Source organism: Benincasa hispida, chromosome 6 (genome assembly GCF_009727055.1).
Source record: "Benincasa hispida cultivar B227 chromosome 6, ASM972705v1, whole genome shotgun sequence".
Classification (NCBI taxonomy): domain Eukaryota; kingdom Viridiplantae; phylum Streptophyta; class Magnoliopsida; order Cucurbitales; family Cucurbitaceae; genus Benincasa; species Benincasa hispida.
This window is the reverse complement of record NC_052354.1, coordinates 50,181,712-50,209,543: the sequence shown is the minus strand read 5'-3', so window position 1 is coordinate 50,209,543 and position 27,832 is coordinate 50,181,712. Positions and strand designations below refer to the sequence as shown.

General features: G+C 36.3%; 1 protein-coding gene across 4 annotated transcripts; it reads left to right on the top strand.

Annotated features, from left to right (window-relative positions):
• Positions 1-2,970: 2,970 nt before the first annotated feature.
• Positions 2,971-26,948, top strand: LOC120079947 (ankyrin-1). Of its 4 annotated transcripts, XR_005482372.1 has the most exons (19): positions 2,972-3,174; positions 3,315-3,377; positions 3,504-3,674; positions 4,241-4,372; positions 4,838-4,977; positions 10,607-10,693; positions 17,372-17,497; positions 18,167-18,319; positions 18,926-18,994; positions 19,730-19,831; positions 19,955-20,125; positions 20,272-20,351; positions 20,870-20,978; positions 23,678-24,405; positions 24,485-24,634; positions 24,712-25,192; positions 25,890-26,213; positions 26,286-26,322; positions 26,404-26,948. XR_005482372.1 is itself a non-coding variant. In XM_039034420.1 (13 exons), the coding sequence occupies exons 1-13, from the start codon at positions 3,144-3,146 to the stop codon at positions 20,922-20,924; spliced, it is 1,380 nt and encodes a 459-aa protein (XP_038890348.1). In that variant the 5' UTR covers positions 2,972-3,143; the 3' UTR covers positions 20,925-21,180. The 4 variants fall into 4 exon arrangements, 1 of the variants encoding a protein (XP_038890348.1); XR_005482373.1 differs by lacking the exons at positions 25,890-26,213; positions 26,286-26,322; positions 26,404-26,948 and having other exon boundaries at positions 2,971-3,174; positions 4,241-4,366; positions 24,712-25,356; XR_005482371.1 differs by lacking the exons at positions 25,890-26,213; positions 26,286-26,322; positions 26,404-26,948 and having other exon boundaries at positions 24,712-25,356.
• Positions 26,949-27,832: the final 884 nt, after the last annotated feature.

Sequence of the window (27,832 nt, the reverse complement as noted above, 5' to 3'; positions counted from 1 at the left end):
AAAACTTCACCACCAGCTTCGGCTTCGACTTCAACTTCTTCTCCACCGTCTTGTTTATTGCTCCTTCGGAACCACCAGTGATCACTCCAATTTCATATTCTTCTATCTCAACTCCTCCGACACAGGTTCCGTCGTCAACCTCAACCCCTAACAATGGTGCTGTCGTAAATAAAATCACTATCTATGAACCTATCATTTAACCATAATTCCCTCTCCACTACTACTTTAAATGCGTTTGGTCTGCCTTCACTCTTTGCTCTACTACTCTAAGGAAGCAATTGGCATGAAAAGAAGATGGGAGAGGGCGTGGAACGCTGTGGGTTGATATTTTATTGTATAATTTTTTTCAAACTAATTAAAAATAAAAATGCAAAAACATAAAATAAGTCGAAAAATATTTAAATCAAAACAAATAAATAAAATTATATTTGAAAAAATGGTTTAGTTTTGATATTTGAAACAAAATAACAATATGATTTTATAATTTAAAATATGAAAGATATTTTAGGAGAAAATAAAGATTTACGATAAAAGAAACATGCAAAGGAAAAAATTAGTTGCCCTATAATTCGAATGAGGGTTTTGTAGTCATAAAAGGTCCTGCAAAAGTTTTTGGCACTTTCGGTGAGATATTTATGTGACCTACAAATACATTGTAATCGGTTTCAAAGCTACATTCAACAAATACACTAAACTTTTTTTTTTTTTTAAAAAAAAAACTGCAATTGAAAATCAATTAACCAAACCATCTAAATCGCTCTTGAACTTATCCAAAATTCTTTAACAATACTCTTTTCTTGTTTTAGACCCAAAATATCAATTTAAAAATAAATACACTGCAATTGAAAATCAATTAACCAAATTATCTAAATCGCTCTTGAACTTATCCAAAATTCTTTAACAATACTTTTTCTTGTTTTAGACCCAATATATCAGTTTAAAAAGTGAGGACGGGAATGATAAAGACTTCATCTAATTAATTGGACCAATTTAGATTGGATAATGAAAATCTCAATTAAAAATATTTAGTTGAAACTACTATCCAATTATGATGTGGTGTTGATGTCAATTGTGGATATCTCATGAACATAATAGAAACAAACAATATTCGACGATGGTATATCCTTTCTTGATCGAATTTGTCAAGATGGGTTTAAGATCCCGATCTACCTTTTCACAATGGCTCGATGAGAATCACTTTGGAAAGAATATTTTGTGACTTGAACTCTCAGTCGATGGTCAATTAATTCGAGCCTTCCATCTATGTATAGGTGGATTTGATCGATCAAGTCAAACCTCAAAAGTAGACTTGTCATCGATTGAGAACAAAAAAAATAAAACCAATAAAAAAAATATGAAAATTGGAAAACTAGATAAAATAAAATTCAAAGTTGAAGATACCATCAAATCTAATATTTGGAAAAAAATTGCATTGATATTTTAAAATTCGAAAAGTGTAAGAGATAATTTAAGAGAAAATCAGGATTAGCAAATATGGGAGAATTAGTTACACTCTAACTAAAAATGGACATTTTAAGGTTAAAGATTGAATTTCTATTTTGCCATTCTTTCGATCAAAATCTTTAAAATAAAAAGTAATATGATTCAAAGTTTTAAAATAATACTAATTAATAAAAATGAGATATTTTTCTACTCTTTCACGTTTAGAACAAAATTATAATAAAGATAATTGTAAAGAAAATTAAAAACCCTATGATTTAGTTATGATTAAAAAAATCTAATATATGTATAAAAAGTTAGTTAGAAAAAATAATATAATATAAGATTTGAAAATTCAAAATAAAATAATCACAAAAATAATTTTAAAACATATTTAGTTAGGATTAAGAGAAAGTATAACATAGATATAAAAAGCCATTGTAGGAAAGGATTTAGAAAAATTCAAAACATGTTAACATGTTTTTGAAAATAGAGATTGTTAAGATACATATTTCAATTATTTTCAAACTAAATTACGAAATTTATGTTAAATTTTCCACATGAAAAAAGACACTTAGTTCATAATGAAAATCTCAAAGGAATTTAATAGAGCCCACATTATAAATTTGATAAATTAATTAGAAAGATGTAGAATTAATTACAATGGAATTAAAAAGGTCGGGAAGGTATTTTAGGATTAACGGAAAATCGACCCACGTTTATAAGATAATTTGCTATATTTCAAAAGAATCCGTGAGTTGTTATTTCTCGGGTGAAAGTGTAATTAATAGGGGTATTAAAAAAACTCGATGTCCCGAAAAAACCGATCAACCCAACCCAACCTATGTAGTTTGGGTTGGGTTGGGTTCAAATAAATGAAAATTTATGGGTTGAATTAGTTCATGGGTTCACCTAATATAACCTAAACCAACCCGAATTTATTATTAGCTTTAAAATATATTTTTTTTATTACTCATAACACAATTATTTACACATATATTGATTTTAATTTTATTTAATCTCAATATTTTTTTAATAATTTATTCTTCCATAACTCTCAAAATTAGTTTTTTTTTGCACTTTAGAAAGAAAATTTTCACGGTATAAATTGAGATTGAGTTGTTAACCCGAACCAACCCAACCCAAATATTTCATGGTTGGGTTGAGTTGGGTTCATTTTTTAATAAGAGTTATCTAGGTTGAAAAAATTTATAACTCGAACAATTGGTGGATTTCAATTCAACCCAACCCAATCCATGAATACTCTAGTAATTAGTACTATATACCTGATTATTATTATTATTTTTTAATAAATACAATAACTAAGGATGGAATCAAATCTCCAATCTCTATGGTTTGATTTATTATTTAATAAATATTGTTTTAGTTGAAACATTATACATCTCCAACAATTAAGTTGGATAAAAATAGTGTCTCGACCACATCTAATTTTGATATTTTTTAATACTTTCTATTACAATTTTAGGATCCGATTAGATACATAATTAAAAGTTCATGAATAAAAAAAAAAAACAAAACAAGAAAAACAGAGACCCAAGCTTCTACTATCTTCCTCGTCATTACTGCCTTGTCGTTGTTAAAGTGGCACTTCCTTCTTCTAGGGTTTTAGAAACCAGTCTCAGGACTCCACTTTCTTGTTCTTCTAGGGTTTTAGGAGCCACTCTCACAAGGTTTGCATCAACATGGCCCCCGATGCTTCAGACGCTCTCGCAGGTTCTTCCTCCTCTCGCATCTGTGCCCTTTTGTTTTGTTTTGTGTGTGTGTGTGTGTGTGTTTTTTTAATTAAAAAAAAACTTCGCTTCTTGCTTACATTCTGACGATTTATACAATGCAAAATCCTGTATCCTATCCAGCGAGGGAGACAGTCCAACAATTTCTCAACGCCGCTCGTATTGGAAACATTGATCTTCTGAAGAGTAAGTTTTTCATTAGCGGAGTTCTTAATTGTGAATTGTCAACTTGAATTTGTTCTTTTGTTTTTTTTATTTTTCCCTTATATATTTTTTCGACTTCTTATGTAACGCTTCGTTATGTTCAATCAGATTTGGCTGCTAGGCTTGATGATGGGAAGGGATTGTCGGGAACTGTGGCTGACATTAAGGATGCTAATAAGCGAGGTGCACTTCATTTTGCGGCAAGAGAGGGAAAGACTGAGGTGTGCAAGTATTTGATTGAGGATTTGAAGCTTGACGTTGATACAAGAGATGAAGATGGCAAGTTACTTATTTGTTGGAGGAATTTGGATTAATAGATAAGGGAAATTTTGTGTTAAGTCATCAGAGTTGGCAATTGTTGAACTATAAACCTTCTTAACCCCCTTTTTTTTGCCTTAATGTTCAACTATTTTCAAATTTAGTTAGCTTTTGTATGAGTACTAATTAAAGGAAAGCTGAAAATGAATTTGATATTCCCTTTTATGCATATGATATACTTTTTTTTTTTTTTTTTTTTATTGTCTCCACTTGCACATCAATGAAGTTGGATTCCGACTTGCTTTTTAGATGGACTTTTCGTGCTGTAGAAATGATTATATTTTGTTTAACAAACAAAACAAGGTAAATAACTGAACTGCCAAGCTTGGTCTTGAAGAAAAACGTTCCCAAAAAGAAGTTTCATTTACAACTGGTGCTGGTTTGGATGCTAGACTTAGATTAGTTTGGAATCCCTGCTAGCATTCAGATTTAGGTGGATTGTACTTGTTTTCATTTACAACTAGTGTTCCCCACCTCCCCTCTCCCCCCCCAAGTACAATGTTTGACAACATTTGGAGTTTTTACAGGTGAAACCCCACTTATTCATGCTGCTCGACAAGGACACACCGATACTGCAAAATACCTTGTTGAGAGTGGTGCTAATCCTGCAATAGCAAGTGATTTGGGAGCCACAGCCCTTCATCATTCTGCAGGCATCGGTAAATTCAATTTTTTATCCTTCTTCTTTCTTCTCACGCCCCTGCTCTTTGTGGGCAATGAGATTCTGTTTATGAGCATTTTCATTTGAGTAAGCAATGGTTCATAAATAGAAAAAAGCATTTGAGTAACAATAGAGTTCCTTTCTGGGAACCAAGTTCTGCATCATTGTACATCTACTTCATAGGTCTGGCTATTAGAAGGGAACTGTTTTGCTTTATCATTGAACATCTTACATCTAGGACTTGTATCATGTGGCTTGGCTGCTTAAATAGTTACAACTACAAGTGTCTGTTTGAAGACATGAAATTCTCCCACTGCTTGCTTAGGTAGGGGTGAGAGTTAATGGTTTTGGTGGGAGGGAAGGGAGAATGTTTAACCAAGCCATGCCTAGAACAGATTGAAACAGTAAGGACTAGTTTTGTAGAACATTGTGTAGCTTTTATTAATTCTAATTTCTAATGCAGGAAATATTGAGCTGCTCAAGTTTTTACTCTCAAGAGGTCCTGATGTTAATTCTCAGAGTGATGCGGGCACCCCTTTGATTTGGGCTGCTGGTCATGCCCAACAGGAAGCTGTAAAACTGCTTCTTGAGCACCATGCTAATGTATATAAGCTCACAATTTTATCTCCATTTTGAGATTTTTTATTCTTAAATATTCAGTTGATTGAAATATCTTGTGCACTCCAAGGTCGCTATTTGATTGAATTCTGTTACTATGAAAGTTCCTCGTATGAAGATGTTGCTTATTGGGAATTTTTGTGTTTTAACTTTGGCATGATATTCATAGAACAACATTTGTAAAGTTGTATTCTTCCTATAAGATTTTGAAAGGTATCGATTCGTGCTATTCAAAGAAATAGTACAAGATATGCAAAGACCCTAGAACACGATCACAGGTGATCAGTTCTCCCTCGACCTCTCACTCTCGAGAAGGTTTTACTAGACTCCCCAATGCCTTCCTCCCCACGCTAAACAACCAATACAAACCTATCAACTATACCTACTTCTTTGTGGTCCCCCATCACCTAATTCTCACTTAAGCTAATCTAACCCGTGATCCCCACAACCATACTCCCCTGCTCTTTATTATTCTCTCTCACATATGTATGTACAATTGGAAGCCTAATATTACTCCCCACCTCTAGAAGCATCTTGTCCTCAAGGTGAAAATCAGGAAATTGTTGTTGAAAATCATCAATTGGTTCCCATGTAGCTTCATGCTGGGGCAGACCATCCCAACCAACCAAAACTTCCCAGCCCCGAGTAGAAGGATGTTTGCGATATCCAAAGACCTCCTTTGGCTTAGTAAGCCATTCCATTTTATCAAAGGACTTTGGGATATCAAGTTGTACCTCTTTTTGAGGTCTCAAAGCCTTCTTCAATTGTGAAACATGGAACATAGGATGAATGGTTGCTCTAGTCGGCAACAAAAAACGATTCCTACACGAGGCACAATTTGATATGGTCCAAAATACTTATGAGACAACTTTTCATTCCTTCACGAGGCTACAGAGGTTTGTCGATAAGGATGAAGCTTCAAATAAACCATATCACCAACAACACACTCAACATCCCTGTGCTTCCTATCATCAAATTTTTTCATACATTCTTGAGTTGCTACCAAATGATCCTTCAACACCCTCAACATCACATCCTTTTCTCGCAGTTACTGATCCAAGCTGGAATTAGTAGACTGTTCACCATAATAGACAATAGCTGGAGGTTGGCGACCATACATCGTCTGAAACGAAGTAATTCCAATGGAAATATGAAACGTTGTATTATACCAGTACTCGACCCAATGCAACCAAGAATACCATTGTTTAGGTCGATTTCCACAAAAACAACTTAAATATACCTCCACACTTTTATTCACAACCTTCATCTGTCCATCTGACTGAGGATGATAAGCTGTACTACGGTTCAAATGAGTGCCAGCTACCTGAAATAATTCTTGCCAAAAATTGCTCAGAAAGACTTTGTCCCTTTCAGAAATAATGGATTTAGGATAACCATGTAAATGAAGTACCTTTGTCCCTTTCAGAAATAATGGATTTGGGATAACCATGTAAACGAAGTACCTCCTTAACAAGCACATCTGCTACCAGCTTAGCTGAATATGGATGTTTAAGCCCAATAAAATGGCTATATTTTGACAATCGGTCCACCACTACCAATATAACATCATATCCTTGTTACTTAGGTACTCTGTAAGACCACAAATCATTTACACTTATAAACGCAATGGCAGAAAAGGAATTGGACAAGCAACCAAGGTGGCAGAAGAAGGGAATATCGGTTAGGGACCACGAAACGGTTGTAAAGGATAGCAGGAGGAGGGGAGAAAATCAGGAACATTTTGGGTAGAAGCTGAGAAGGCTTTTTATAGGAGAGGACCACCCAGCTCTCTCAAAAGTGCTGGGATGTTTGTTTTCCATTTTTGCTCTATTCCTTGTTTTGTTTTAAGGGAGGTGTTGCTACATTTTGGGGAGTGCCTTAATTTCTACTTTTCAGTGACTATGAAAGGACTCTTGGAGAATGTTTTATAAATAAAGAGATCATTCTCTCTTTTCCCCTGTTTTCTATTTTCTCTTCTTTTTCTTGTTTGTCTGTCGATTGTTTGTTGCAGGGAAGAAAAGCCTTACAACTTAGGTACTCCTTCAATGAAATCCATGGATATATCCTCCCAAATAGCATATAGAATACCCAATGGAAACAATAGTTCCGCTGGAGTTACTACCATAACTATAACCATAAACTCTCTCTCATAAACTGGCTTGCTACGGTCTCTTGTAGACAAAGTATGGCTAAAATATGCAATCAGTTGTCGCATTAACACTGCTCTGAGACCAAAACCAAGCATCGGTGTCTATCTCAAAATCAAAAGATTTACTGAAGTCTGGCAAAGAAAGCACAGGAAGTGTTACCATAGCGTTTTTCAGTTTTTCAAAAGCTTCTTGAGCAGCCTTGGACCATTCATTAGCTCCTTTCTTCAACAGTTGAATTAATGGAGCAGCTATACTCCAATAGTTTTGCACAAAACACCTATAATATCTTGTTAAGCCCAAAAATCCTCACTTACCGTATACAAGTAAGGGTTGGCCATTCGAGCATGGCTCGAACTTTTCCCGGATCAGCCTCAATTTCCTTGCTTGAAATTCGATGCCCCAGATACTCAATCTTCGCCCTCATTGTTTCGATTAGCATACATATTATCCTTTAAGATTGCTAGCACACAATCTAGATGCTTCACATGTTCCTCCAAGTCTTTACCATACACCAAAATGTTGTCGAAAAACACTAGCACAACTTCCTCTAAGGCTTAAATACCTTGTTCATCAATGTTTGGAAAGTTGATGAGGCATTTGTCAAACCAAAAGGCATGACCAAAAATTGACAATGCCCTTCATGCATGCGAAACGTAGTTTTCTCTGCATCAGCTGGATTCATCTAAATTGGATGATATCTGGATTTCAGATCAATCTTAGAGAACCATACTGCCCCATTCAGTTCATCAAATAACTTTTCAATAACAAGTATCGAAAACGTGTCAGGAATAGTCACATTATTTAAAGCTCGGTAGTAAACATAGAATCTCCAACCACCATCCTTTTTTCTTTTACCAATAATATTGGGCTTGAATAGGGACTAGAACTAGGTTTAATAATTCCTGAAGCTAACATTTTTGTAACCGGCTTTTCCATTTCACTCTTCTGGTTATGTGCATAGCGATATGGTCTCACATTTACTGGTCCAGCACTCGATTTCAAATGAATGTGACGTTCCACCCCTTTCATGGAGGTAAATCTCTAGGCCACTCAAAACATCATCATATTTCAAAATAACTTTAGTCAATGCCTCCATCGGATTAAAAATTTCATCAATTCCATAAAATCCTTCCGGAGTTTCAACCTTCTCTAATGTTTGACACTCCACCAAAAATCCCTGATCTCCTCCATCCCAGGATTTTATTATCCTTCTCATACTGACCTACATTTTCTTCAAGCACGAATCACCCTTCAAGACCACCATCTTATTGCCTTGCATAAACTTCATAGTTAAAGTTTTCTAGTCTATCTTTGTCACTCCCAATGTATGAAGCCACTGCATTCCCAATATCATATCCACTCCTCCTAACTTCAAAGGCAAAAATTCATCAACAATTGCTAGATCTCCTATCTTCAACCGTACTCCCTTACACATGCCTTTTCCTTTGACTGCAGTTTCCGATCCCAAAATCACACCATAACGATCGGTATAATTTATTTTCAACTTCAACTCCTTAACCGAGCATTGAGCCATGAAATTATGAGTCGCACCGCAGTCTATCAATACCACTACACTTCAATTTGAAACTTCCCTTCTTACTTTCATCATTCTCGAATTAGGTAGACCTCCTATAGAATTCATCGACAACTCCACATTCACTACTTGAAGTTCCACAGGCTCAAGCTCTTCTTTAACATCCTCGAATAACTCTAATTCCTCAACATTATCTTGCACCAGCAAAACCCTCAACTCGTGCTGTTCTTTGATTTTACATCGATGACCAACAGTGTATCGTTTGTCACAACGGAAACACAACCCTTTGTCCTTTCGCAATCGAAATTCCGCGTCCGACAAATGTTTAGTCGGTCCTTCTTGCTTCACTCCAGTCGTTGTTACTCCTCAAAGAGTAATCATTCTCATCAAAACAAATTCCAGAGGCTTAACAACTTCCTTCGGAGTTGCAATGTTCACCGCCTTATGGTTTTCCTTCGGATTTTGCACCTTCTTTGAATCGATATCTCCCACGAATACTTCTGAACGAATAATATCTCTACTATCCACACGTTGGGCCACTTTCATCATATTCACAAGCCAAACCGGTTCCCAACATTCAACCTCGGCCCTTACCAACAGATTCAACCCATTCATAGAAGTATTTTTTAATATTTCATTCGTAAGATGTGGTAGTGGCGCTACCAATTTATTCCTCTATAGTAGTTCTTGTTTTATTGCTAAGAATTGACCACAGTCCGTACCTTGACGGGGAGATCAGAAATGTTGAAGAAGCTGCATCTTCAAATTCTTCCAATAGGAAAATAATTCATGCTCTTCCTTTGCTCGATACCATCCATGCCACATATTCGAAGCTAATAACAGTCACAATCGTCTTCTTCGCTTCAGTAAGGTTATGAATATGAAAATATCTCTTCGTTTGAAATAACCAGGCATCTAAATCTGTTCCATTGAACACTGGCATTTCAACTCTCTTTAACTTATTGAATTCATTTTTGACATCTCCAACTCCCATTTTCGACAACTCATTTGACTTCGCTAACATCACTCCTTCCACTTTTGCTTTCACAGTTCCATTGGAACTTCCCTCTCTTGAAGGCATCATCGTCATAGATCTAGATTGAGAAACTTCCGCTAGCAAGTTCGCTAATAACGTCCACGTCTCTTCTGAAGATTGTTGTTGTAAATCGGCTTAAAATTCAGTCACTCAATGCTTTTTGCCAACGATTTCATTGTTTCTTCCATCACCGATAATTTCTGAATCTCAACTCTAATTCCAGAGATCTTCGCATCTATCGCTTCAATCTTCTCCTCCATTCTCTTTCGTGCCATTTTTCCAAACCTTCCTAGTGTGAAGCTCTGAGATACCAATATGAAAGGTATCGATTCTTGTTATTCAAAGAAACAGTACAAGATATGCAAAGACACTAGAGCACGATCATGTGCAATTGGTTCCCCCTCAACCTCTCACTCTCGAGAAGGTTTTACTAGACTCTCCAATGTCTTCCTCCCCACGGTAAACAACCAATATAAACCTATACCTCCTTCCCGGTGGTCCCCCCTCATCACCTAATTCTCACTTCAGCTAATCTGACCCGGTCTCCACAACCACACTCCCCTGTCCTCTCTTATTCTTTCTCACATACGTTTTATATAATTGGAAGCCTAACAGATTTCTCTATGAAGATCTCTACTTGTGGGAGGTCGGTAATGGTTTAGCTGTAGAGAAGAGTATTGGTCCTCCATTTAAAAGAATTCAAAGATTTATTATTGGGTCTTTTTCATTGATTGTGGATTATCTCCAGCTACAATTTATATTCTTAACTTTTCTTCTTTCAGCATCTCTTTTATTTTACATTCACTAGTTTGCCATATCACTATTTTTTCAATAACATGTTTTAAATAATTTAAACATGGATTAATGTGATAAATATTCTCTAATCTCTTTCAGCCCAATGCTGAAACTGATGATGATATTACCCCCCTATTGTCAGCAGTGGCTGCTGGTTCTCTGGCTTGCTTGGATTTGTTGATTCAGGTTTTGTTTCTGTCAACTCTCGTGTGTGTGCGTGTGTATTTTTATTATTCTTTTTGTGGTTTTTTTTTTTGGTCCTTTGTTGTCACATACCAATGATATTTTACCAAATTCTGATCACTTCAAGCTGACATGTGTAAATAAACTACCTTATTGCTTCTTTGATCAGAAGCGTCTCATTTAGAGAAAAGAATAGTACAAAAAATGATGGAAGCACAAGGTATCAGAACCTGTGCATCCACCCGCTCTAGAGCACCAAAAAGCTATCCAGTTGGTATGAATAAAAATAATAATAATTAGAAAAATTTATATCTAGTCTAGTGTACACCACGTAGAGGTAAACTCTTTGCTTCTTCATCTTCTTGGTATCAGAAGCATTTCATTTACAGAAGAGAATATGACAAAAAGTGATTGATGCGCAAGGCATCAGAATCTGTGCATTCACCATTGTAGAGCAAAAAAAAAAAAAAAAAAAAATCCAGTTGGTATGAGTAAAAAGTGATGAATAGTTGGAAAATTTATATCTAATCCAGTATACACCACCTAGAGGCTAAGAATAAAAAATTTCCTTCAAAATTCTCGACATCCCTTCAAGCTAATGAGGAATCTTATTCCCTATTCACAATAAATAGCTGAAGTTACTGAACAATAGCTATCAAGCAGCTGGTCCTCATAATAGCTTTTACTTAAATTCTAATATGTGACTTGTTGGACATAGGAATACTAGTGATATCCTCCTCCATCAACCGTTTGGTAAAAAGGACCAGTTTTTATGGCTTGCTAGGATATGTACTATTTTGTGGGATCTTTGGTGTGAGATAAATAATGGAGTGTTTCGAGGTTTGGAGTGGGATCCTTCGAATGATTAAATTTTTAGTTAGATTTTATGTTTCTCTTTGGATTTTGACTTCAAAGAGCTTTTGCAATTACTCTATAAGTGCAATTATTCTGAAGGGCTCCCTGGGCTCCCTTTTGAGGGCATGTCTTTTCTTTCTTTTTGTATGCCTGTTAGGTATTCAAATATACAAACAGTAAATACCCAACAAGAAAATTCCCAAGAAATAGAGCAAAACTCTTGTATGATTTATTTATCTACTTCAAGGGAAAATTATAATGGAAATAACAGTACTAAAAGCAGGAAGAGACTAAAAGAAATAACAAGAATGGAAACTAAGAACCAACCCATTCGAGAGGGCCAAAATTCTCTCCTCCAAAAATTGTTCCAACTTTTTCCATCCCTCCTTTCTGTTTTATCACCGAATCTGTGGTCCCACCCCCTTGTCATGCTTCGTCATTCTCTCGGTGAATTCTTCATTCACCCACAATTCAAGGTGTAATTCCCTTCCTGCCCCTCCGTTTATAAGTGTGTATGATTGGGGGTCTAACAATACCGTCCGCCTCGAATTGCACCTTGTCCTCGAGATGGAGTTGGGGAAATTGTTCATTAATCAAGTAGGCCAGCTCTTGTAGCTTCACTATCAAGTAATCCTTTCCATTTCACAAGCCATTTGTTGGCAGCCAAATCTCTATTCCATCTCATCCCTAAAATCATTTCTGGTACCACCTACAACTCAAACTCCTCGTCAAAATTGGGGGGTGCTGTTGTACTTGGGCCAACCTTCCCAATTTCTTTTTTAGCTGTGGAATGTGAAACACATTGTTGACGTTTGCTTTTGCTGGTAAATCTAGCTTATATGCCACCTCTACAATGCGTTCCAGGACTCGATATGGGCCGTAGTACTTGGGGGCTAGTTTCTCACATCTCTTCCTTTCTAGGGACTTCTGTCTATAAGGGCGGAGCTTCAAGAATACCTTATCTCCCACCTTAAACTGTAGCTCCCTTATGTTTGAATTAGCCTGCTTCTTCATTCGATTTTGTGCAATCACCAAGTGCTCTTTAAGAGTGTTCAAAACGGCATCCTGAGCTATCAGTTGTTGTTCTACTAAGTCGTCCGAGGTCTTCTTCTCCCCATATGAAACAAGAGGTGGAGGTTTCCTTCCAAAGACTGCTTGATGGGGGTTGTCTTAATCGATGTATGGAATGTGGTATTGTACCAAATTTTAGCCCACGGTATCCATTTGCTCCATTTAGATGGTTGCTCACTACAAAAGCATCTCATAAGTCTCAAGGCATCAGTTTACCCTTTCGGTCTGACCATCAGTTTGAGGGTGGAATGATGTGCTTCTTTTTAATAACGTTCCCACAACTCCTTCCAGAAATTACTAAGGAAGATCTTATCTCGGTCAGTCATAATCGATTTTGGCACTCTGTGATGTCGTATCGCCCTTTGAGTAAAAACCTCTACTACGTGTTTTGCTAAAGGTGGATGTCCCAGCTGAACAAAATGAGCATATCTGCTTAATCGATCCATTACCACCATAATAGAATCATACCCTTTTGATTTTGGTAGGCCTTCCACAAAGTCCATGGATAAATCATCCCAAATTTGTTCTGGTATTGGAAGGGGCTGGAGTAGACTTGTTGGTTCTAAAGAATTTGTTTTATTCTGTTGACAGATCTCGCATTGTTCAACATACCTATTAACATCCAATTTCATTCCTTGCCAAAAGAATTCTCCCGAAATCCTTTTATAAGTTCAAAGAAATCCAAAGTGTCCCCCTAGAAATTGAATCATGAAATGTGTGGAGGGAGGGAATTAAAGTCGAATGTTCCAAAAGAACCGACCTCCCTTTATACAACAACTTATCCCTATGCCATTGATATTTTGGCTTTCCCTCTGGATCCTCCTTCAATATTGCAATGATCTTTTGTAAGTCTTCATCCTCACTCACTTCCTTTAATACTAGTTCCACATCTAGTAGTGTCGGAGTAGTTAACACAAATAACTCTTTTGTTGGTGGTAATCGAGATAGTGCATCGACTGCCTGGTTCTAAAGATCGGGCTAGTACAATATCTCAAAATCGTATCCCATTAATTTAGTATGCCATCTTTTGAATTGTGGTTGCACTTCTCTTTGTTCTATCAGAAACTTCAAGACTTTCTGGACCGAGATCACTGTAAATCGATTTCCCAATGGGTAATGCCGTCATTTTTGTACTGCTAACACCACAGACACGAACTCTCTCTCATAAATGGATTTTTTCTGTGCTCAAGGGGCTCTCATAAATGGATTTTTTGAAGTAGTTGAGTTAAAGGAGCTGTAGTTTGTCCATACCTCTGTACAAACCTCTTATAGTATCCAATGAGACCGAGGAAACCTCTGAGTTCAGTTATAATCTTTGGTCGTGGCCAATGAACCATTGCTTTTACCTTTTCTTCATCAACTTCTACCCTTTCTTGCGATACCCAATGGCCTAGATACTGTATTTGAGTTTGGCAAAAGGTACATTTCTTCCGGTTAGCGTATAGCTTCTGATCCCTTAGGATATTAAACACCACGACCAAATGAGTTTCATGAATAGTAACGTCTGGGTTGTAAATCAGGATGTCGTCAATGAATACTAAGATAAACCTTCGGAGGTGGCCCAAAAATATGATTCATCAATGATTGAAATGTTGCAGGAGCATTGATTAGACGGAAGGGCATCACCAAGAACTCGTAGTGTCCCTCATGAGTTCGGAATGTTGTCTTCTCAATATCTCTCTCATTCATTCGGATTTGATGACAGCCTGATCGTAGATCCAGTTTTGAGTAGACAGCAGACCCGAGTTTGTCTAATAGTTCTTTGATGACAGGTTTGGGAAATTTATCCGTAATGGTAATCTGATTCAACTTCCTATAATCCACACAGAACCTCCATCCCCCTTCTTTTTTTTAACCAACAGATCCGGACTCGAGTATGGGCTATGACTTGGTCTTATAATCCCTGCTTGGAGCATCTCTCCTGCAAGCCTTTCGATCTCCTCTTTCTAATGGTGCCCATACTTATATGGTCTCATGTTAACAAGTAACTGTCCTTTCGTATTGATCTCATGATCAATTCCACGTTTAGGTGGGAGCTCATATGGGATCTCAAAGATGTCCTCGGTTTCACTTAATAAGGCTTGTATCATGATAGGTAATTCTTCTTCTTCCTAATTGGGCTCCTCAAGGATCATGTCTCGATGATCAGGTATCTTCACATTATGAAATTCAATAAAAAAAACCTTGATCCTCTTCCTCCCAGACCTTGGCTAAAGCCTTCAAGGAAATCTTCGATCGTGTAAGCACTGGGTCACCTATCAATGTCACAATCCGGTCTCCTTCCATGAAGCTCGTCAGTGAGGGCCAATGTACGCCCACGAGGTTCGTAAACAACCATTGCATTCCTAGCACTACATCCATTTTTCCCAAGTCCATCGGAAGAAAATCTGCCTTAACCACCAATTCTTGTAACTTGACTATCACTGATTTACAAACTCCATCGCCCTGGATCTCTTCGCCATTCCCGATTATCACTTCGTACCTTATTGTTCGTGTTACTGGCAGTTTTAGCTCGTCAATCAATCTCTGGTGGATGAAGTTATGAGTGGCTCCACAGTCCACCATAATTATTACCTCCTTACCCCCAATGGCTCCTCTCAATTTCATAGTACCTTGCTTGGAGAAACCCATCATCGAGCGGAGAGAGATTTTAGCGTCTTCGATTACTTCCATTGCGTTTAATTCCGGAGTCTCCTTGTTCTCTTCGACAACCGCTTCTGCCTCCCAGTCACTCTCGTTCGTAATAAACAACATTAACTCACGATTTTCTTTTATCTTACAACAGTGTCCATGCGTACATTGCTCGTTGCCACGAAAACACAACCCTTCTCCAACTGTTCCTTATATTCGTTGTCTGATAATTTCTTCACTGGCATGTCTTTCTTCACGGCATTTCCCTTGACGGGAATCGTCACCTATCAAACTCCCTCATTCTCTGCTGCTTTAGGGTTTCCCTTCGCCATCCCATTATTCGTTTTTGTACTCGTTTGGGCCTCCCCTTTGCTTAACCCATTAATACCTAATTCATTAAAGGCCAATTTAAGGGCCAAGTTTTGATCATTGATGAGTTAGGCCTCACACATACTATCATCCAAGCCCACAAGATGTCGGCTAATAACTTCGGCCCGGATCGACGGTTCAAGTCCGTTCAGGAATACATCCACAAGGACACTCTCAGACATCTCCAGCAACGGTGCTGAATAGGTCACAAATTTCTTCACGTAATTTGTGTAGCTACCTTCTTGTTTGATACGAAGCAACCTCGTTCCGAGATTCCCTTCAGCCGTAAGTCAGAAGTGTTTGAACATCCCCTCTTTAGTTCCTTCCAAGTGCTGATCGCCTTTCAATTATGGCTCCATCGGAACCAGTCTACTTCATCAGGGGTGAAGTTCGCTACCGCCACCTTCACCTTCTCAGCATCGTTCATTCATGGAATTTGAAGTAATGCTCAACACGATAAATCCATGATTCCGGATTCTCTCCAGCCAAGATTGGCATCTCCGGTCTCTTATATTTGCTCTTATTCCTTGAGTAGTGGTTGAATCAACCTTCGGTTTTCCTTTCCCTTTCCTATCAACCACGCTGGATTCTTCGTTCTTCCTCACAGAGCTATTTCTGCATAGTCTTCAGAGAGTTTCTCAACGCTTTTACAAAGTCCCAAGATCAACTCCTTCATTCCCAGAACCTCTCTCTCGTAGTCTCGTTCGCCTCCATTCTTTCATCGATTTGTTTTTGAGCTATTTGCTTTGTTTGCCCTAGGTTGATGGCTCTGATACCAATTTGTTAGGTATCCAAATCTGCCAACAGTAAATACCCAATAAGACAATTCCCAGAAAAGAGAGCAAAGCTCTTGTATTATTTATTTATCTACTTCAAGGGAAAATTACAATGGAAATAACAGTACAAAAAGCAAGAAGAGACTAAAAGAGATAACAAGAATGGAAATTAAGAACCAGCCAATTCGAGAGGGCCAGAATTCTCTCCTCCAAACGCTGCTCCAGCTTTTTCCCAAAAATGATTCCTCCCTCTGCCTCTCTCTCCTTTCTGTTTTATAACCGAATCTGTGGTCCCACCCCCTCGTCATGCTTTTTCATTCTCTTCGTTAATTCTTCCTTCACCCACAATTCGAGGTGTAATTCCCTTCCTGTCCCTCCATCTATAAGTGTGTATGATTGGGGGTCTAACAATTCCCTTGTATTTTTTTTTTTCATTTTTCTCAATGAAAGTTATTTCATTAAAAAAAAAAACCATTTGGAGCACGGGTGTTTATTGGGGGATCATCATTGGAATCTAAACATTTTGAACACATTCTTCTAAATGCTTGCTGTAGAAGAGCAGTGGAAGAAAGAATTGTATGGTTTGAAAGTGTCCATTGGGTCTTTTTTTTTTTTTTTTTTTTCAAACTTGAGAAAATTAAGACTGGACTGAAAACTTGGCAAAAGGCAGTCTCTACTGGGACTTGAAAGTTATTAATGAGAACACATTACAATTAGGGATTAGGATGTTAGGGAAAGGAGCAAATAAGAAAGTTGATTATCCTTTTTACCTAATTTGTCTTTCTTCCTTTTGAAAATTGTTTGAGTGTATTTTATCCAAATGAAATCCATATTTGTCGAGTGAGGGGAAATGTGCTTTATTCGGTGTATTTGTTGGACAGTTCTCTTGCTTTATGCTAAATTTTGAATCAGCAAGGATTGCTCTGTCCATTTCTTGTAGAATTTTGACATTTTGGCATCCTTTGCATTTAATCTACAGGCAGGTGCAAAAGTTAATATTAGTGCTGGTGGAGCAACCCCTCTTCATATTGCTGCTGATAGCGGGAACCTTGAAATTATTAATAGTTTGTTACAAGCTGGGGCCGATCCTAATGCCACTGATGAGGTAGTGTGGAGCATAGTCCATGGACAAAGTTTTACAGCTAGGCACTAACAGTTATTACTCCTTCAATTTGTTCTTACCCTAACTTTTGCTGATTTATGGGATGAGATTTCTATGTAACATCTTTTTCTTCTTTCTCAGGTCTTTTCTGGATATAGTGGTAGTTATGAAAAAATTGCAGTAGAAAATGCAATGAAATCTTTAAACTTTATGGAAAGTAGCTTACAAAACCACACCAACTTTAGGTCATTACAAAGGTAGTAGGGAGAGGGACACCAAAAAAATTGAAATAATCAATATATCATATCTTACGCCTCCCTACAGGCTACTGAAAATGGAAAATTTTCATTGATATTTGAATTCTCCACTCTAAGAAAATAGAAACAAATGGTTGCTTACTTTCAAGCATTTTAACTTTTAAGTATTTCATTGGTACATCTTGTAGTGATTATGAATCTGTGCTAGATCTTTTTCAAACTCTAGGTAGACTTTAATGGTTTTACTCCGTGTTTTTAACTTATACATCAGCTAAAAGCTGTGTAGTTTTCTGCTGTGATCATTATGGTTTTTTTGTTTGCTCTTCAGGGTAATTTGTTTGCTAATCAAGAAATGAACAAAGTTATATAAAAGAAAAACTCTTTCAAGCATAAAATTGTTATTGTTGTATTGTAGGATGGGCTAAAGCCAATACAGGTTGCAGGAGCTAGAGGTAGTCGGGCAGGTGTCGAGATTCTTCTTCCCTTGACTTCAGCAGTCAAGGAAATTCCCAATTGGACTGCTGACAGTATAATCGAGTATATGCAGAATGAAACCAACAAAGATCAGGTATGATCTTGTAATTCTTTTTTGGCTGTCTACATAGCAGATAGGTTATTCATGATACCCTCATTTTTTCCATTAGCTTTTATAGGTTTCTGAAACACTCCGCTTTTCGTTATCAAATTATACACTTGATTTAGTCTCTGCTCCCATATGGACCTTTAGGTTGCAGCATCCCTCGGATAGTCTCCTGCTATTGGTAGTAGGTTTGTTTTTTCTTTACGGAAATAAATCTTTTATCAGAACCAGGAAATTGTTCAAAATAAAGGGAAGAAGCTGAGTCATATATCTAAGATTAGCCAAAAATGCGAAATGAGGTTTCTATTTTTGATAACTTAACCGTTGCATCGCAAATTAGACTATCTATTAAAAAAGATTATGTAAAGAAATCTGAACTACGGAATGGAGAGAGCAATGAAAATAATGATAATGAAAAAAATATTGCTTTAACTAGTGGAAATACATTACTCTCACCCTTTAAGTTGGGATATAGTAGCAGAGGGATTGTATTTACTACGTTTCTATCAAGTGCAGCGTTTGAATCTCCCCGTATATTGTTTCTTGTTTCTCAGCTCTGCTTCATAACTTAACTGCAAGGACTAACTTTTGTAGGAGGTTGCCAGAAATCTGGAGGTTAATAAACATAAAGACTCTGCAGCACGAGAGCAAAATTTACCTGAGGTGCATTTATACATCTGTCCGACGTTTTTCATATATGTTCCATTCTAAACTCCAACATGATCGATAAGCGATGACGATTATGAAATAAAACGGCTACGTAAAATGGTAACTTACATTTGTCAATGTCATTGAATAGATTAGTTGGGAAAATATTTTTTTCCTGGTTGTGTGTGTGTGAGAGAAAGGAACAACTACAATTTCATTTTTGAGGAAAGAATAAATATTGGTTTAGATGTTCAACATTTCACTAGGAGGAAATTAAGCATCAAGGGCTATCAAACCTTTCTTAAGATGAGTCATTGGGCAGTTTGTGAATTGAATTGTACTCTGTAGGTTGCCAATGGAAAATCAAATTATTTATGTTATGGATTATTCAAAATATGGAAGTTTCTCCCATTTCTTTTCAGTGGAAGTTTTATTTTCATCAAAATATGCATGTTGCCATAAGTTTTTGAAATTAGGTATCAACAGGATATTTACTAAATTTTGATGTGGTGGTTTGAATTATATCCAAAATTGGTCATAATGGTTTGATAAATTTGTGCCTGGAAGTTTCATGAAATAGTTTACTTCTTTCCTCTCCCATAACGATCAACTTTTTGTTCAAATGATAAAATAAAAATGCTTATGAAGCACAGAAACTAAAATGATGTTTATAAGTGGTAAATGGTATGACAATTCTCCGTTGTGACTGCTGCTTTCAAGTCTTAACACCAAATGGTACTTAACTACTAGGTGTCACCCGAAGCAAAAAAGAAAGCCGCAGAGGCCAAATCTAGAGGGGATGATGCTTTCAATACAAAGGATTTTCATACAGCGGTTGATGCCTATACACAGGTAGATCTTCAAATTTCTTGGTGGGCTATTCTTTTGAAGTTATGAGATGTTTTGCAAAGACTGAATTGTAAAGTAAAGCATGGATGATGCTACCGGACTACTGATACAAGGTGAATTTTGTAGGCCATCGACCTGGATCCAACTGATGGTACGTTATTTTCCAATCGAAGTCTTTGCTGGATACGGTTAGGTCAAGCGGAGCATGCCTTAGCAGATGCAAAGGCATGCAGAGCATTGAAACCAGATTGGCCTAAAGCTTGCTATCGCGAAGGTGCAGCTTTACGATTATTGCAGGCAAGTCTTCAGTTTCACTGTGAATCATTTCATGGGCATTGATTTCGTCAACATCACTACTCAATATTTTCATTTTTTTTCAATATTAAGTTTAAATTGGAAGACTTTTCTTATTATGCCATTGAACTCATTGGTCATAACTGCAGAGGTTTGAAGAAGCAGCAAACTCTTTCTACGAGGGCGTCCAGCTTGATCCTAACAATATGGCCCTAGTTAATGCTTTCAGGTTCTTATTAATCTCAATCTGTTTCTTATACCCATGTGTTGTTTTCATTTCGATTTGAAGGTTTCGTTTTAGATAGCCTATGTTATGCATTTCTGTTTGCTTTTGGTAGTTCCTTATGGTAATTACTCAGTTTTGTTGAAAGTCATCATTTATTATAACTACAAAAATGGAATGACTTGATGATAACAGTAGAAGTCCTTTCGGGTTGGTATATGCTTCCTTCCCCCAATCTGTTTGAAGATGCTCCTGGATATTTCTGGAAGAATTATAAAATAAAAAAGTAAAAAAGAAAATATTTGAATTAATAAATAAACATTTTATTCTTTTTAAACAAGTTAAAATGTTTATTTATATTATAATTACAATAGTGACATTTTGTTACTTATTCTTATATGTTTCATAGATTTTTTTTTACTATATAATGGAAATGTTAATTTACTCCGATGTCGAATCCATGAAAATTGTTTGGAATTTAGTACCAAGTTCACAACTCATCACAATATTTGCTTGCTTTGCAGGGAAGCAGTTGAAGCAGGTAGAAAGTTTCATGGCACAGATAAACAAAAATCATAATCCATCATCCATGGTCTGATTTTAGAGATGATCAGATCTAATAGTGCTGACCAGGTTATTTTCTTCTACTTTTATTTGTCTTGTAATTTATTTCTTTTTGGGGTGGGTGTTATAGATGGCAGCAATGAAAGTTTTGACCTTGATAGAGAGAAATTGAGGTGTGGAATTCATGATGATCAGACCCTCTAATAGAATAACTTAAAAGTGACCGTTTTCTCTTTATTATTCAATTTATTTGATATTCTATCTGTTCTAATGTTGAATTAGTATCAATAGCCGTTGGTATTGAAGTTTGGGTTAAGTTTTGAAAGGGATACTTATGATCCGTTTGGTAACTATTTTGTTTTATGTTCTTGAAAATTAAGTATATTTTTTTTTTCTATTTCTTACAATGATTTGTATTTTATTTAAGTCCGTACAAAAGTTGTATTTCTAATCAAATTTTAAAAACAAAAACAATTTTTAGAAATTACTTCTTTTAGTTTTACAAAGATTAAAGTTAAAAAATCGTTGTCAAACGGGTCTTGAAACTTCGAGATCAAATAAACAACGAACCTAAATCTAATAGATTACACCAAAATGTCTTTCGGCCTCGTGTGGTTTAGATTAGTTGGTGGTTATTATTAATTAAGCTTGTTTGTTTTAATAGTTGCGTGAGAAAATGTGTTGATATTGGATATATGATAATAATATGGAAGAGGACGTGTGACAATTTTAAATGAAGAAAAAAAGGAGATGAAAGACGTGGCCAACAACGACAGCTTAAGAATTTAGGCTAAATTAGGACAAACTCTACAATTCTTTGTTCTAAACGTTCTATTAGTTTATTAATTATACTTTGTTAAGGCTTCCATCATATATAATACGGCTACTTATTTAAGGGAAAATATGTTCTTTTCCCTTTTTTTGGGGGTCCAACAAGTAGGAATTTGAATATTTTGGTAATGCCTTATTTAATTGATTTTGTTTTCTTTTTGAGATTTTTTTTTTGGTTTTTTTTGTTTTTAATTACCAAACAAGTCCTGTTATGCTTATATTGGCATTGGGAAATCCTATATGGTTTCATCCACTTGATTAAATTTGGTATAAACAAGCTGAAATTTGCAATATATTTTTGAGAAGTTGGAAATCCAGAGACGAAAATTGACATATACTAACTAGAACGTAGGCTTGATTGAGTGAAATTAGAAATAAAGGGTAAAAATGAGCATTTCTTGGTTTTTCTTGGATGACCACTTTTTGAATACTCAAATGAAAGGTAAAAATAAACATTTTTTTTTCCTGCTCTCGCTTAAGTGAAAAAGTAGCTAAAGTCAAGAGTTAGAATAAAAAGGAAGGATGTATAGTAGCAAGAGCAATAAGGTTAAAATTAATCAACAATGACACAAGTAAACCTTAAAAAAAGGTTTAAGAAGGTAGGAAAGATTTATTTTGGGAAATTGGCAAAATTACCCCAAAAGTTTTCATCTTTTAGAACTAGTACAATTTTAGAAAATTTGTTGAAATAGTTCTTTTTGTCTGAGATCGATCACCAAAATTTTGATAAAAAATTAACTTAATTCAATTGAATGTTTGGGCTTTTCTCGTAAAATTTTGGGTAGGATTAACACCTATATTTTATATATTTGTGTTTTTCAGTAAAATCTTGAGCACGATTAACTGATTTTATATATTTCTCAAGACTCACTTCGCAATTTTAAAATTCGAGCACTTAACATCCATTTGGAAAACTTATTTGGATAATAGGTAAATTGAAATTTGAAAACTTAGTGGAAATAAAAATTGGGTGAAATATTTGAAAAATTATGCAAGACAGAAAGATTTAACATTTGATATATGATTTGGAAGTATTGTATAATATTTAAAAAAATTAAACTTTGTTGTTGATATTCAACGATATTTCTCTGAAAAGGCTCAAAAGTTGAAAAAGTACCTTTTTTTTTTATCCAAATCTAATTTTGTAGAAGATGTAAACATTTAAAGGTTATTTATGATAATTTTCTATTTATTTGGACAAAAAATTGAGAAATTTGTACGAATGATCCATATTTTGAGCCCAAAATGTCAAATGACCAATTTTTAAAACATAATGTCAATTGATCATCTGTTGATATCATCGCCATATTAAATTACATAAATTGTCCTCACCTCTTTGTTTTCTTACTTTTTTTTTTTTTTTTTTTTATTGAAAACCAATCAAAATTAAAAACTCTTCAAGCGTAACAGCTTCGTATTGCTCATAAGTTTTGGACTTTTTCGTTGCGTTTTAAAATCTATCATTGGAGCTTGCAAAAGATTCCACTGCTCTCGAAAAATTGAATCTGATTGGTAAGTAATTTCAATCTGTGCCTGAAAATGTCTTAAATTGATCGATAATAGGGAAAGAGTTGGTCATTCTGGGTTTAGAAATACTGTAAACCTATGGTTTCTTTGTTTGTTTGTTTTTTTTTTTTTTTTTTTTTTCCGATGCGTTTTGAGATTGTAGATGAGTAAAAAGAGGGAATGTGAGTGAGATAAGTGAGAGTGAAATTGGTGAGAGCGATACTAGAGGGAGCGACACCGGAAAGGATGAGTTGCTTTGGAGTTTAGAAATACTGTGAACCTATATTTTTTTTCCCCCGATGTGTTTTGAGGTTGAAGACGAGTAAAAAGAGAGAATGTGAGCGAGATAAGTGAGAGCGAAATTAGCGAGAGCGATACTAGAGAGAGCGACACCAGAGGGAGATTATTGATTGAATCTTTATTTCATGCAGGAGTGATTTAAGATGTCAACACGTTTCAGAATACCTGTAGTTGATCGATTTTCCGGTCAAGTAACAAGCTTAGCCCACATTGTTAATGTGAACAAGACTATGAAGGAGAAGCTTATCCCACGACAGTTAGAATGTTCAAGAGAACAATTTTTGGGCGATTTGTAGACATTGACATGGTGTTCAACAACCCAATTATCCATCATATGTTGTTGAAAGAAGTGAAGAGCACAAGAGTTGACTCAATGAGATTCTCTATTGGTGCAAAGGTCGTCATGTTTTCGAAGGATGATTTTTTTATGACTGGTTTGTGGCGATCCCCTACGCGAGTTGATCAGAATGAGCAGTCCTCCTATGAACTTGCAATCAAGTATTTCGGTAATCAAGTGATGAAGGACACCTTACATATCAGTCTACTAGAAGAAAAATACAAGGAGTTGAAGTTTGAAGATGACAAGGATGCTGTTAAGATCACATTAACGTACTACACAGAGGTTGTAATGATGGGAAAGCATAAGTAGAAAAGTGCAGTGGACCTTAAACGTTTTAAGGACGTTCATAACATAGAGTACTACAATAGTCTAAATTGGGATACCATTATTTGGGAGAGGGCACTTGATGCCCTAAAGATTGCATTGAATGATAAGAGTAGTTTATACAAGATGAAGGTGAAAGGAAATAAAAATTATGTCGTGAAGTACTATTTGCGTGAATTTCCACAAGCGTTCCAGGTAAATTTGCTTAACATAATAACCGTGTTGTTTGATTTAACATTACTATTGTTCTTAATATATGTTAAATTTTATTTAGGTATGGACGTACGAGATTCTAGCAGCATCGATAGTTGGGAACATTGCGGAGCGAAGGAGCAAAGTGGCTTTGCCTCGTATATTATGATGATCATGCTCTCACTCAATGTCCTTCAAAGTACTCGAGAGAGACATATTCGAGTCTAACAATGTAAGTTTACTCTATGCATAATATGTTTATTTGGTTGTTAAATTGACATTAACCATTTTACTGGGATGTTAATACAGACAAAGGTTAAAGAAGATCTTGCCATGACCGACATTGAGAGGGAGTTTGGGGATACCCCAATGGACAGGCGACCTATATTCGATCTAGGTGTCAATGATGATAGTGCTGAAAGTGGCAGTAAGTCGAGTAGTGGGGGTATTGTGGAGGTAACAATGATGAACACGAGCATTCTCAACACGAGGATGCTGAATGTGAAAGGGTGGAGGGAAGGGATGAACATAAGCATTCTGAGCACGAGGATGCTGAATGTGGAAGGGGGGAGGAAGGGACATACACACCTAGTGATGATATGTTCCATGATGTGATGGGGGATGTACGCAATGAGGATGAGTTGAACCCACTTGATGTCCATCTTGCGGATTTCCATAGAGAGCGATCTATGGATGATAAGTGTCCTGAGTGTGTTGGCCGCAGGGAGGGAGCCAATCCCAATGATTCTATTTATTCGTACATGCGGAGCATTAACAGCTCACTATCGAGGTTGGATGATTGTATATTGAGTTTAGATAGTTGTGTATTTAAGATCGAGGAAAACATGATAGACATGAAAGGACAATTGTCAGCCATCCTGTCATTGTTGCAGTCTATGTGCAGGGTTTGCATTTACTATCATTTTATGTTTTTACGTGTTTAGTTTTTACGTATTCGTGAACTCATCATTTTAGTTTCTAATTGAATGGTTCCACGGTGATTAAGGAGACGACAAGGTCAGCCATCCCACATATAGATGACGATGCCACGATGTCGCTCATCCCATCTTAGGATCCCGATACCACTATGCGACTGCGTCTCATACTCCCATCCCCCCCTTTAGAGCCTCAAAATACTACCACCACACCTACTCTTATCTCCCCTCTAGAGCCCAATACCACAATATCACCCATTGACGTCCAACCTATAGAGGCTGATGTCCCATATACACAGTCTGACGTGCCTACCTCACCCACTGACATCCCACATCCAGAGGCCGACACGTCTGACTTTCTCACCATGTCACATATAGAGACCGACGTGTCTGACATCCCGAGGTCGACACTTCTAATATTGTTACGACCACGGAAGGAGTTACATTTGTAAATAATTTATTGATTAGTAATTTTTGTTTATATTTCGTGATTTGAAATTATATATTTTTTATATTTCTTGATGAGTAATTTTTTGTTATCTGTTTATGTAGGAATCTCGAAGAACTACTCGTAAGAGGAAAGGTGTTGATAAATATACACCTCCAGCTCAACTAAAGAAGAAAAGTGTGGATTTTAGGGTATACCTTCCGTTTGAAGAGGTTAAATATCCTCTCCCGGGTGTGCCTACGTCATTATTCAGAGCGATTATCGGGTACAACGTAGCATATGACGTTCTACTTAATATCTTTACAGAAATGATGGGCTGGATCATAGATGAGAATACTGATAATGAGGTTCGAGAGAATTCCTTTAAGCCACTATTGAAGCAATTTTTCAAGGAATTGATTGAACCGAGTTCGTGGGTTGAGTGCGATGTAAGTTTCCTAGTCTTGACTTCTTTACAATTGGATATCTTGTACTTTGACTGACAGTAATTTTTTGTACAGACCATAAATACTCACCATCTTGCCAATTGGAGTAACGGTAAACTTTGATATATTTTGTTGTGCAGAGTCATTTTACTATGATATATTTCGTTACTTAACTTCTCATTTTATTTTGTAGAGTCACCTTAATGCTCGTAGCGGGGTATTTAAACAAATGAAGAATAAGTCGAGACTAGAGGCTGCCCTAGTATGGGAGGATGAAGACACGTACAAGGACTACGTCACCGATAAATTCGATGTCATATGGGCAGACGTGGATTTCGTGTATACGACAATGAACATCAATGAGCACTGGATGGTCTTTGCAATGGACATTAATAGAGGTCATATATTCGTGTTCGATTCACTTCCGTCATACACACCAATGACGAAGCCGTGGACTTGGCTGGAGCCATTGACTGTCACAGTACCATCCCTACTTCACTACTATGATGTGGATCGTTCAAAGTCGGACCTATCCACATACCGTTGAAAAATCACCCGACCTATGAACGCCAAAATACAACACGGCTCGCTTGATTGTGGCATCTTTGCAATAAAATTACTAGAACATTTGGTGACTAGTGTTGATCCTTCTATAATCACTCAGGAGAAAATGAGTGAATATATGATGCAGTCAACGTGTCAATTGTGGGCAAACACTCCGTATTTTTTATGTGTATAAAACATGTATTTTTTATTGTATTTTTTATTTATATGAAACATGTATAAAATAATTTTATCAAAGTTCAAAATTCAAAGTTCAAAGTTTAATATGATACATTTTATCAAAACATGTATTATTGAGCTATTGCTCTTTTCATTATATCAATGGTATATAAAACATTACATCAAAGTTCACAAAGTTCAAACATTGAGAGAGCGAGTTTTGAGAAAGAGCGAGATTTTGAGAGAGGGCGAGATCGAGAGAGCAAGACTTTGAGAGAAAACGAGATTTTAGGAAAGAGCAAGATTTCACATTCTGATGGTATTCATGAGTGACATTCTAAGAGTTTATACATAAATTTGTACGGATGAATGACATTGTAAGAGATCGAGATATATAGAGTGAGTACATAATTGGGTCTATATTTAGACAATCAACTTCGACCAACATTTGAGTCATTTCTTCCATTTTCAGTACGTCGCATAGTTGTAGATGGTTCGCTACAATTTTGGCGATTATGCCCATAATTCCCACACCTATCACATTTTATTTGTTTGCGAAATTCTCATTTGGATGGTATTTTTCTCGCTCTCTGTCGCCTGAATTGTGCCACAAACTTTAGAGGAAGGATAGTCTTTTCTTCATATCTAGGAGTTCTCTTCCATTCAGATATGTGCTCGAGTGGATTTATAGGCTTCACATACGCAGTCATTAGCGAGTCCACTGTATAAAATCATTTGCAAAGACTCTACGAGAAAAATACGCAGTCATTAGCGAGTCCACTGTATAAAATCATCTGCAAAGACTCTAAATAGGTATGTTTCGTTCCTTGGCGGCCATAATTTCATGCGAACACGAGATACCAAGTGAGTCGAATTCCTTACACATGCATTCCTTCGTG